Source organism: Narcine bancroftii, chromosome 10 (assembly GCF_036971445.1).
Source record: "Narcine bancroftii isolate sNarBan1 chromosome 10, sNarBan1.hap1, whole genome shotgun sequence".
Taxonomy (NCBI): Eukaryota; Metazoa; Chordata; class Chondrichthyes; order Torpediniformes; family Narcinidae; genus Narcine; species Narcine bancroftii.
Window position 1 is genome coordinate 79,755,969 of NC_091478.1, and position 12,991 is coordinate 79,768,959.

The window sequence follows — 12,991 nt, forward strand, 5'->3', positions numbered from 1 at the left end:
GTAATTGGATTGTAGGGGCATGAGATGCCATCACAGTTCAATTGCATAACTTGCATGTTTAAGTTTAAATCCAAATATCCAAACATTTTCTTAAATGTCGCACAGTCCTTGAGGGTCTTGGCAATGATCCCATGAGGTGACTCAGATAATGGAGTCTTTTTTTTTTAAGTCAAGAAATAGAGGACAAAATGCCAGATCACGTTATAAGCACAAAATAATTAAGGCAAAGGGGGATGACAGAGCATAATCTTTCAAACATGAGTTTGTCAGGAGTAAAACAAGAAAGTCTGCAGATACCATGATTGAAGTTGTCATTGAAGTATTAACATTAATATGAAGTTACCTATTGTCAGTTGCTTCATTGACCAAGGCCTCAAATGGCCCTGGTAAGCATGAAGTTTTAGAATGGAGGCATATACAGGCTATGAAATCATGATTCCCACTGGTTCATTGAGCTTTGAAGTCCATATTTCTGGCATGACATTCTAAACATTGTGGACACTTTGGCGAGGGTGCAAATTAGATTCACTATGATTTTGCCTGTATTAGAGCGTATTAGCTACAAAGAGAAGTTGGGGAGACTTGGATTGTTTTCTCCAGAGCATCAGGACCCGAGGGAGCATTCTGATAGATGAAAATATAATTACAAGAGGCATCTGTAGAGCAGGTCATATTTTTCCCAAGGGTGCAGATGTCAAATACTAGAGGGTATAAGGTTTAAAGGAGATTTACAGGGCAGATTTCTTTTACACAGTGCCTGGAATAAGCAGATACAATAGCAACATTTAAGATGCATTTGGGACTGGCACATGAATTGGTGGAGGCATTTGGACAAAGTGGGGAGAGATGGGATTAACATCATGATCACCAACACATTGTCAAACAGTGTCCTTTATAGAGGTAACATCGCTGATGTTTTGGGCTTGAGCGCTTCATCAAGGTAGGGAAAAATGTTGGCTGGCACCTGAACAAAATGTTGGGGGGGTGGGGGGGGGGGAGGCCTCCTCCTTACCTTTTTGCTTGGATGCCTGCCAACATTTTTCCATACTTTGATGAAGGGCTCAAGCCCGAAACATTGGCTATAAGTCTTTACCTTTGCTATATCTCTGCTCGTCTTGCTGGGTTTCTCCAGCATTGTGTTTTTACTTCAACCGTGGTGTTTGCAGTCCATTGTGGGCTGAAGGGCCTGTTTCTGTGCTCTACTATTTAATGTTTGATATTTTATTGCTCTTTTTTGTATCTATGGCCAGAACTATTTGAAAGCATAATATTTAACAGAATGTACTGCTTAGAAAATATGGAAAAATAAAGTATCAAAATATTTATAGAACAGGCGGATAACATCCTCTTGTGAAAATCCACAATTGTCATATACAGTAAAATTCCAGTTATCCGGAATTCATGCAACTGGCAGCCTCAAGTAACTGGCAAAAAAAATTGCAGAAAATAAATAGGTAAAAAAATACAAAAGATAAAAATTGGTGCCCCCATTCCACGCCACATGCAATCTCAAGCAACCGGCAAGTTCATTTTTTAATATTTACAGTTAAGCAGTTATATAAACCATTTAGAGTTAAGTGCCCTGATGATATCGAGCTTGTGCCCTTAAGTCTCGCGCATGAGCTAACTGAACTCCAGTACATGAACACTCCGCCCATGAGCCAATGGAAGATTCACGCATGTGCACAGAAATCAAGATGGCTGCACCCAGCCTATGGACCCTGGGACACCGACTAACAAAGTAAGTATGCCCATTTTGGCTCTTACATGCCCTGATTCCCTGTTATAGTTTGTCAAATACATCATAAACCGCATAAATTTTATGTTTTTTCTTATTTTTAAAAAAATTCAGTCATATGTGCGGATGGACTCAAGTTGCAAGTCGGGGAGTACCTGTACTGTGTATACATCGAGGCAACACAGCCATTCCATCATGAGCTGATCCGTTCTCCCTTTCAGCCGCACTTCACTGTCATTTCCCTATAACCCTGACTGTTCAGATACCTATCAATGTACCCTTAAACTCACCCAACGACCTGCCCTCCACAGTTGCCCACGGTAGCAAATTCTAGAGGTTCACACTTTCTGGCTAAGAAATTCATCTGCATTTCTGATTTAAATGGGGACCCTTCAATCCTGTTGTGTCCTCTTGTCCTTGGGTCCTCCACCATGTGAAACAATTTTTCCACATCTACTCTGTCCAGGCTTTTGAGCATGTGAAATCCTTCTCTGAGTCCCCTCTCATTCTTTTGAACTCCAAGGAGTACAGTCCCAGAGCCATCAAACATTCCTCGTATGCTAATCCCTTCATGCCAGGAATCATTCTTGTAAATCTTCTCTGAACCCTCTCCAATGCCAGCACATCCTTTCTTAAATAAGAAGCCCATAACTGTATCCCATACTCCAAGTGAAGCCTCACCATCACATCCCTGCTTTTATATCCACTTCCTCTCACGATGAATGTCCACATGACATTCATCTTCTTCATCATGAACGCAACTGAGAAGTTATCCTTTAGCGTATCCTGCATGAAGTCTCTCAAGGCCCTTTGCACCTTTCCAATCAACTTTGGCCAGTTGGTCTCTCATACCTCCGAAATCACTTTTATTTAAATGGTATGCGGACATATTTGATTTTACTTTCTCCCTCTCAAAGTGCAGAGCAAATTCGATCATATAATGATCACTGCCGCCTAAGGTTACTTGCATTCCTCGTAATTTTGAATACCTTTATCAGATCTCCCCTCATGCTCCATCACTCCAGAGAAGAACCGTCTCCTATATTCAATGCTTTCAGCCCTGCTTAAAATTTCTCTTCACTCTTTCAACTTTATTGTTGTTAACATTGTTAAGCACCAGAAATGTTTCCTGCTCTGCTTGTTCACTCAACAAAGAACACTAAATAAATGATTCTAACAGGGCCGAAGGGGGAAAAAAAATCGAATGATTCATTAGGAAGCCTCATTTTGCAGCATGGTATCGCTTCCTCTCCACCCACACTTGCAGCTCCTCAACCCCCGCTCCCATTACCAGTACTGAATTATAATTATATCTTTAATCCTTTGAAAGTGGGAATTTCTGTCCATGATGAATCCTGTCTTTTCAGATGAGGTGAAAAAATTCTACTCTCTCTTGTAAAGTCTCAGTGAAGCCCTCATATTCCCTTCATTGTTTGGATCATCACTCATTTCCCACTAGCTAAAAGCAAGAAAAGGGTACCATTTTTCTGGCGCTGGTACCCAATAGGATGACCAACAGTGAGGCAAAAAGGATAGAATAGTGTAATGCTAGTTAATACTGGGATTTTAACCTGATCCCTTTCACGTAATTAAAAATTCCGTGCGATGATTCGCAGTATAAATGGGACAATGAACAGTGTTGTGCAAAATAAGCACAGTTCCAAAAATTAATAGCGTTGCTTTAATAAATATGAAATGGCAACTTATGAAATGCCTTTACAACTTCAGATGAGATCAAATTATGTCTTTTTATATTTGATTTAAACCTTATCAGTGGTAAAAATTCAATGGGCAACAATATAGACCAAGATAATGGGAGACAGTTTGCTTATATGTTGCTTACAGTTGAACTTGTGCTGTATGTACATTGATATCATGCATGAGTTAAACTGATATTGGGTGCCTTAGAATTTATTTATTACTTAACGATTTACCACAAGCCTTTCAACATTGTGTTCAAATAACTTAAAATGGAATAGTTAAGAAGACCTTACCATAAAACCATGATACACCAATGGCTTCTATTAATACCCCAAAAAGGATTGCTGTTCCAGCTGCAAATTGGTCTAACAACGTGAGGACATAAATTCCACCCTACAAGAAGCAGAGAAGGGTAGTCAGTACTTTTGACAATTTTAGTTTTCATAAGCTGGTTCTTGAAAACATAAACAATTTAGAAGATTCAAATTGGAAGTTCATTTGACAATATACAGGATTATGAAAAATAACTAAGACTGGAAAACCCTCATTATCATTATAAGGTAATACCTTTCTGCGATTTATACCAGAAAGCAGATAACGGTGTTTAATTGGCATTTTGAACTGAAAAGGTTTCTATTTTCATTTTCAATATTAGATCTAATTAGCTTATTTCCCAGTGCTGAATTTTCCACAGTCTGGTCTCATACATTTGTCACTTTAATTTATCATGTTGTCATGTTGGGAAGAGTATCAGGTTCAGTGGGTTCACAGAGAAATTAATCTGGTACAAGTGCTACATTCATGTGCAACTTTAATGACCACATGGGAGACAAACGGGGAGAACGATAAATGGTACTCAATTACTATTTCACTTAAGCAATGATTTTGACATTCACCTTGGACCTAGATTAGACTCCGACAATAGTGATCCAATACTCTAGATGTTCACAAACTTGAGTCCACACACTACAAACAGGGACCCTTGCACACACACAGTTCCTTGTACCAACAAGGGTGCAGGTCTCTGCAAGTATTGATCTATCGCAATATTACGGCTCAGCTTCAGTGTAGTGCACACCTTAACTGTGACACTTCCAGCCTTGTCCACAGTAGCGACCTGGCATGGAATGATGTCTGGGACTTGGACCATGAGGCAGAGAGCAAAGATCTGCTATGCGTTGGTGTTATATACAGTGCTAATCTGTGCTTCTAACCAATAATGACTTTAGGAGATTTAAATTAGCTAATGGCAAGATGTACACTAATGGGTGGCCGAAGTCCAACCTTGATTGATATGTGATGTGATTTCCATACAAACTTTGGATAGGGAGGGCACATGACCACCCACAATACACACATTCCAGACAGTCAGGGACAAGAGGACACAACACATGTATAAGTGAGCTAAAATTATATAATAATCCAACTTCATTGAAAGTTACAGAACTGATGTAATTCACTAATTCAAAATGAGAGCAAAGAGAAGAGGCACGTCCAACTGCTATCTTATTGTGCCAGAGACCCAGGTTCACTCCAGACCACAGGTGCTATCTGTGTGGAGTTTGCATGTTCTTACTGTGACAGGATGGGTTTACTCCATCTGCTCTGATTTTCTCCAACACCCCAAAGATATGCAGGTCAGTAGGTTACCTGGACACTGCAAATTACTCCATGTGTGTAGGTGAGTGGCTATATCTGGGGAGTGGACAAGGGTTGTTGGGGGGGGGGGGGAGGGTGGTGGGAAGATAAATGGACAGAATAATAATGGGGTTAATGTAGGTCTAGTGTAAAATGAGTGGGAAATGGCAGGTGTGGATTCAGTGAGCCAAAGGGCTGGTTCCACATTGCATCACAGGTGCAGCACAGATAATGTGTCTCTAAGTGCAGTGCTGTTACAGCACCAGTGATCAGGACCAAGGTTTGAATCCTACACAGTCTGAAAGGAGTTTGTACGTTCTCCCTGTGTTTGCGTGAGTTTCCTCCAGGTCCACTGATTTCCTCCTATCATTCAAAACGTATCAGAGGTGTAGGTTAATTGGATGTAAATTGGGCAGCATGGACTTGTGGGTTGAACTGGCCTGTTACTGTGTTATGTCTAAATTTAAATTTAAAAAGCAGTTTTAATTTTTTAAATTTTCAACATTTGAAATGCTTCTATGAGGTGTCCCCCCCTCCCCCCCTGTTATTCTTCTGAACTCCTAGGATTACAGTCCAAGAGCCGACAAACATTCCTCATAGGCTAATCCTATCATTCCAGGAAACATCCTTGTAAACCTTCTCCAATGCCAGCACATCCTTCCGTAAATAAGGAGCCCAATGACTTCTATAACTTGACAGGTTAAAGACAGATGTTTCATTATAGCTATTGACAACGCAAATTTATTCTCCTGGCATTAAACTGAAACTCACTGACCAGCACATCCATTTCAAGTCAATCTTTCTCAAGATTTCCTGTATGTCCAACTCTAAATCTCTTACAGTCCTTTATCTCCAGGTTTCTTCCAGTCATTCATTATTGTTTCCAGATTTACTCATTATCCTTACTGCCCTTTCCAAATTCAAGAAAAAACTGAGCAACTTGCTTTTAACTTTCTCAATAAAAGAAACACAACAAGAGTTGAAATGACAAATTTGGATCTCTTCTCAGGCTTATGTTGGCATAAACATTAATCAGATCCAGCATTAAAATGATACAATTACCATTCATGTTTCAAAGCTAAACAGTAAAGACTAATGGTAAGTCCACTGAAAGGACATTGCTTCATTTTCCAAACTTGTTCTTCCTTGTTTCTCCTTTGGAAAGTATTTGGCATCAGAACAAAAGTTCCATTCTGATTATTGTTGCTTGTTTATGAGGGGCTGTTCTTAATTTCCTTTCACCTCATAGGTCGGAAAAGGTAACAAAACAAGGAAAATGGTACGTTTTTCATCTTGTTCCTTTTGACTACTGGGTGGCCAACATTTTAGGGAGGCTTGAAAAGAACAGGCAAGGAAACTGTTGGAAAAATATTCAAAGCCTCCCCAATCAGTTCAAATTGGTATCTAGACACGTTAGCAGGAATTCAAAAACACTCTGTCTGCTTTCTCATTTGAACACGTCATCAATAGTACAAAGATCCTCAGTTTCAGGAATTGAATCACTCTCTGAAGGATACCCACCTTCTGACCTGCTTTGTTTGTTCTGAATTGGCAGGTCCAGCTGAGTTTCTATTCAATTGCAATCTCCAGGATTTTGATGGTGTTGCATGTTATTTATCACTTAATATTTATATTTTTCTGTTGCTCAGTCAGTTTGTTTACATTTCTTCCTTTGTTTACACTTCTCTCTTTTTATATATGTACCTGTATCTTTTTTCTTGAGTACAGTCTACAGTTACTGATAAGTAGAAATTCTGCCTGGCCCACAGTAAAAGAATCTCAGGGTTGTATGTAATGTCGTGTATGTACTCGGACAATAAATCTGAACTTTGAACTTTGTGATAAGTAATGGTTTTTATGAAATGTTGGACTTTCCTGTAATCCAGTTGCTTGACAATATTGGGCATTCATGTCACTTGGAACATGTCAGCCCATGCCTAAATATTGTCTGAACCTTGCCCATATTCTCTGAGGAGTTATTACCAGAAGTACACATGGACCTGTGATCAGTCCAAAGGAAGGTCATTGATAAAGGAGGTCGAAGGTGGTGAGACCCAGGCCACCCTCATGAAGCCGAGATGTTTGACCTTTAATAGCTTAGATCCTCTTTCTTCATGTTAAGAATGACTCCAACCAATGGATGATTTCCCCTTGACGCTCATTGATTTCAGTTTCTCTGGTGCTCCTTGATGCAACACTAAATTAAATGAGGCCACTAGCTCATATGACACCTTGAATTCAGCTCTGTGGTCTTGGTTTTGATGAAACTGTAATCAGTCAGCAGCTGAATGACCCTGCCAAATCTCGAATTTGACATTGATGGGCAAGGTATAGGAGAACTGCAAAGTCAACAGCACCCTCCATTAATTTGCTGGCACTTTCGAGTGGATGTACAATTGAGTCTTGATGAAGGGTTCTGACCTGAAATGTTGATCATGCCTTTTCTCACAGAGCTGCTCGACCTGCTGAGGTCTTCCTGCAGATGGCTTGTTTCTCCTGATTCCAGCATCTGTATCTATTATGTGTCTCTGTGGAGACTGTTTCATTGTCCACCACCAATCACAACAAGATTTAAGAATGCAGACTTTTGATCCGATCTATTGTTTGTTTGATCACTCAGCTCCCTATGTTGCATCTGATTTTTTAAAAAGCCCACTTGAAACTGCCTTGTTGCGACTTTTCCACGTTGGGACTTCAATTTTGGGTACAGGAGATGGAGCTCTTGGCATGATCTTCTGGACACCTCATTGAACTAGATCTCCCGGTTTGATGGAATGAGAAATATGCTGGAGTCAGAGGATGAACATTGTGGTGATGTAAAATGCTGCTGCTGGTGGTACACATGGCTTCATGGGTACCAGTTTTAAGCTTCCAGATTTGTCCTGAGTCTATAATTTTTAGCACGATTGAAGTGCAACGTAACACAGAAGTCCACAAGAAATGTGCAGTGGTCTCTTCGACCAGTTACGTGGGTGGATGCTTCACTCACTTCCCGACGCAGACCCAGTCTGACAGCTATGTCTTTTGCACTTGACCAGCTGGATCAGTAAGTCATGGGAGGTGTGTGTTACTTGCTCCATCACCACCATCCAGGGGCTTAAACAGCTCTGCCAGGGGAGGCATCTCATCCAACTTGGTCAAATGAACTTTGTACTTGTGATTGTGACCTCTCTGATATTGGTGAAACAAGTGTCAGTGAGATGATTGCTTTGTGGAGCACATGCACCCTGAGCTTCTGGTTGCATGTCATTTCCACTCTCCTTCCTACTCGTCAACCGATCTGTCTGATCTCAGCCTTCTTCCCTGACACGGTGAGGCCAGACATAAATTTAAAGAACAAGGTCTCATATTCCACTTGAGTAGCTTACAATTGAACAGAATTTTCGAATTTCATGTAACTCATGTGTCCTCCCAGACATAGTTTTTTTTCCATATATTCACCTCTCCTGTCCTTGCCTCTTACTATCTGCTCCTGTTGCCAATCATCCCCTCTCCATCTGGCCATCCTACCATCCTCTATCCCATTCCCACCTCCCTTCACCCTCCCTATTCCAAAATACTAGCAGTATTTCATAGGAATACAAAAAAGAGGAGCAGGTGTAGGCCATCTGACCCATCAAACCTGCTCCACCATGGCTGATCTGATGATAGGCTCATCTCTAACTATTTGCCTTTTCCCATATCCCTTGATTTCCCTACTATGTAAAAATCTATTTAACCTTGTCTTAAATACAGCCATTCCCCGACATACATCTGAGTTCCGTTCTGGCCAACCGGTCAGATCTCAAAGTGGACCCAAGTTAGATCCACGCTATCAGTCTTCACACTGATCCCACTGCCTTGTACTTTCCCGACAGCCCATAGTACCTTTACAGCGTTCTTTTATCCTGAGAACTGAGAGTGATGCTATGATGTACACAATATGCAAGATATTGTCTGACGATCACCATCGTACGCACTCAGCTATTAGCACTGGTGGACATACGAACAAGCATAATTTTTATATTTACATATATTTTAAAAAATTTGTACGGTATTGTTTTCAGTTGTATGTATGGATGGTTGTAGATTACATGGTCATGAGTAGGGGAGAGGCCGTATATTTACTGAGGTCACCTCCACTGCTTCAATGAGGAGCAAATTCCTCCGATTTACCATCCTCTGGGAAAAGCAGTTCCTCTTCATCCCATTCTAAATCTACTACCCTGAATCTTGAGCCCATGTCCCCTAGTTCTAGTCTCCCCCACCAATGGGAACAACTTACCTATCTTTATCTTATATATGCCTTACATAATTTTATACATTTCTATAAGATTCCCCTCTCATTCTTCTAAATTCCAGAGAGTACAGTCTCAGACGACACAATCTCTCCTCATCAGCTAACCTCCTCATCTCTGGAATCAACCTGGTGAACCTTCTCTGCATCACCTACAAAGCCAATATATTCTTCCTCAAGTAAGGGGACCCGAACTGTATGCAGTACTCCAGATGCGGCCTCACCATATCCTCTCTGGTCCTAAATTGAATCCCTTTAGCAATGAAGGGCAACATTCCATTTCCTCAGTCCTGATGAAGGGCCCAGACCCAAAACATTGATGATCTCCACCTTTTGCTCACGCAAATATTACTTGACCTGCTGAGTTCCCCTGGCATTCTGTTCAAGGAAGGAGTTGGATATGTAAATTGCAGTCAAGTCAAAATTATTTAGCTCAGGGCAAAAAAAGAAAGCAGCACAAACGCAGTCATAACTGTAGAGGAGAAGAAGGTGAGGAAGGAGAAGCAAGATAGTTGAAAGAAATGATTCACTCACCCCACAAGGAGACAGCAGAGCACAAAGCCAATTAGTTTCATACTCCTGCAATTATGAGTTGGAGGGAATCAAAGTAGAAGGTGATCAGTAGAAGGTGACCAGTGAACACAGGGTGAACTGGATGGTGGAAGTTGGTGGTGGAGGAGAGCTGAATGGGAAAAGAAGAGGGCTCAAACTGTTCTGGTAGGGGATGGAGGAGTGGAGGGATTGGACATCCAAGGTGACACTGAAACAGCTGAAGCCAGGAAACTGGGAGGTGAAGGATGGAACACAAGTGCTGCAGACATGGGTGGGAAGAGACAAAGAAAGAAAATGTATTTAAAGTAGGGAGAAATAATTCCATGGAGCAAGTACAACCTGAAACAACCTGTCTCCTAGGATAGTTTTGATTGCTGGCCTCTGCGAGGACACAAATGTGAACCGTCCTTGTTTGATCAAAGGGCATGCATGAAGGGGAGATTGACAGAGGAGGGGAGATTAGTCTGGGAAATGATAGTCTGATATTCAGAGGTGGAGTAATGGCCTGGGATGCATGTGAATCAGACTGCAGACTCTCATGTCCTGTGATGTTGATTGTTGCACAAATTGCATTGTCTTATTTGCAGTCAGATGCCAGGCTTAATGATTTGCCAAAATACAAATCCGCCTCATGATCCACTATAGATGAATTGAACTGTCAACTCCACCTAAAAATGGAACCAACATCAAATTAAACTCATACACTTGTACAGCTGGATTGTGTACTGGAGTCAAATTTTAAATTGCTGCCCAATGCCCAACCATTGTTGTGGGATTCAATGGAAAAATGTCAGAAAACATTGGTAGTTTAGAGAAGAGAATGGTGCAGTGTTAACCTATTCTGCATGCCAATTTCCATCTTACAATTTCTGACTTACATTGGTGACGCAAATGAGTGCAGCCAGGAATGTTCCACCTGCAGTAACCAATGTGAAAAGCTTTCGGTGCTTCTTCAAAACCTTGAAGTCATCTGTAATCCCAGTAACAACTGCCTCCATGCCACCCATCTGAAAATGAGAAACCAAGAGTGACTGTGTTAAAACCCCAACTAATTGGGCTACTTTTCATTGATTATGAAGGTTTAAAGTAAATACAGAATATTCTGGAAATATACAAAAGCAACTGAAATTTAAAAAAATCATGTTTGTATTCTACCCAAAAGTCCACATTAAAACCAGCTTGATTTAAATCCTAGTTTGGGTTGATACTGTGGTATCTCGGGAAAAGACATTGCAGGATGCCTCAAAAGTTAGATATGTATTTACAGTAAAAGTCTTAAAATCTGACTGCATGGGGATGGGGTTGGCCCGGATTTCCTGGCAGTACATTGGGGCACTTCCGCAATGCATGCACGCGCACAAAAGCCGGGAGTTGCAAGAAGTTTAGATTCTAGAGGGGTCCGGATTTCTCGCATCTGGATTTTTGGACTTGTACTGTAATTAAGATCAAACTTCTAAATTTCTCTTTCAATGTTTCTGGTACATGAGGGTGAATTCCCAATCCATGTGACCCAAGTCTGTGAGAGACACAGAGTTGGCATCAGAATAAGTCTTAGCGGGAGCATGAGGGTAACTGCGGGGGTGGGGTGGCACAATCTGACATTCAAAATATCACTCAGCGGGGGGAGGGGGAAGTTTGATGGTGCCTACCATGAACCCCCTCCGTGCACTGCAGCCGCCTTCCCCCTCCCTCCAACGTAACAGACAAACGCGCTACTTATATTGTGTGGAGACTAGTGATGCTGGATGCTAGTGACACTAGACACTAGTGCTGCTGGTGGGAGATCATAATGCTTCATTTGGGGGCCAATGGCTGCGAGCGGGTTGGAGGGCAATGTCCATGAATGCCCCTCCTCCTTGGTGCCTACTCTGGAGAGTCTGCATTTATGTGACTCATCATAAGTTCCCTTCCTTGTGGCAATCACATTCTGAACAACAGGAGAAATTCCAGGATATAGATGTGGATGGGTAGGAGAATGGACAACTTTCCATGTTTAGGCTGGAGCTTAATCTCAAAGGGAATATGGAGTTAATTATGTTCCACAGCATTGCTGCTTTTGCCAATGTTGTCTGCAAGGAAGAGAGTATCACTGCAATCCTTCCTCTAGATTGGACACATTACATTAGTTGTGGATGATATGCAAGAGTGGCCTAATCGTTGACTTGTATGAACTGAATATTTATCTAAACTGTGAGACTGCTGCAGATGAAATGACATCTTTAGGTTTTCTGTTACAAATGTAGAATTGTATGTTTTTATTACTTTCACCTTTACAATTTGCCAACTTCACAAATTCTTCATTTGCATTCAGCATTTTTGTTTCGCAGCCTTGCCTGAGGCAAGGTAAAAGCACATGAAAATCAAAAATGGTAGTTGCTGGATATCAAGGGTCTTCAACCTGAAATGTCACCTCTGCTTCTCTTTCCACAGAAACTGCCTGAGTTCCTGAGTGTTTCCAGCACTTTCTGTGTTTATGCAGTCAACCTCACTCAGCTTGGATGCATCAGTATTCCTTCAAGCTAAAAAGCGTACCTTGGCAACACTATTGTACACTTGTGCATCAGCCCCACAGGATACCGATTCATGGATGTTTCTTTTCGGGCAGGTTTGGGGGGTTGGGCGGGGACAGAAACGAAAATTGGTCTTCATCACGTCTTGTAGGCAAGCCATGGTGGATCACAGTTTTAAGCACTTATCTTTAATTGATTTTAACCTTGCTAATTATATAATGAAATTGATGCATTTGTTAAATGCAAAATCACCTTTGTCAGATTTCAGGAACTATTTATTATTTTTGAATATTTTGCATTTGTTTAAATTGTTACATTAAAAGTGATTTTAAAGCATCGTGGAGCAGTAAGAGATCTGATATAATTATGATACTAATTATTCATCTATTTTTGCAAAGACTCTAAATTGTAAGTAATTCAGCACTTTATCATTATGAATGGAAAACTCCCAGTTACCTTGTATTCGGAAGTTTTTGTCAGGAATAATTCAGAATGACAGCTGTTGAAAAGACTGTCTACCCCTTTCAACAGGAACCTGTTGTGGCAGAATGGTCTTGTAAAAACCAGACTCAAAAA

The 12,991-nt window shown here is 41.0% G+C and overlaps 1 protein-coding gene across 2 annotated transcripts in view; it reads right to left on the minus strand.

Moving 5' to 3' along the window:
* Positions 1–12,991, minus strand: part of slc6a2 (solute carrier family 6 member 2) — a 126,381-nt gene that overhangs the window by 24,492 nt on the left and 88,898 nt on the right. For both annotated transcript variants that reach the window (XM_069901562.1, XM_069901563.1), the window contains 2 exons: positions 10,784–10,912; positions 3,733–3,832 (listed from right to left, as the gene is read on the minus strand). In XM_069901562.1, the coding sequence (XP_069757663.1) occupies positions 3,733–3,832; positions 10,784–10,912 (229 nt within the window). The remainder of the gene's footprint in view (positions 1–3,732; positions 3,833–10,783; positions 10,913–12,991) is intronic.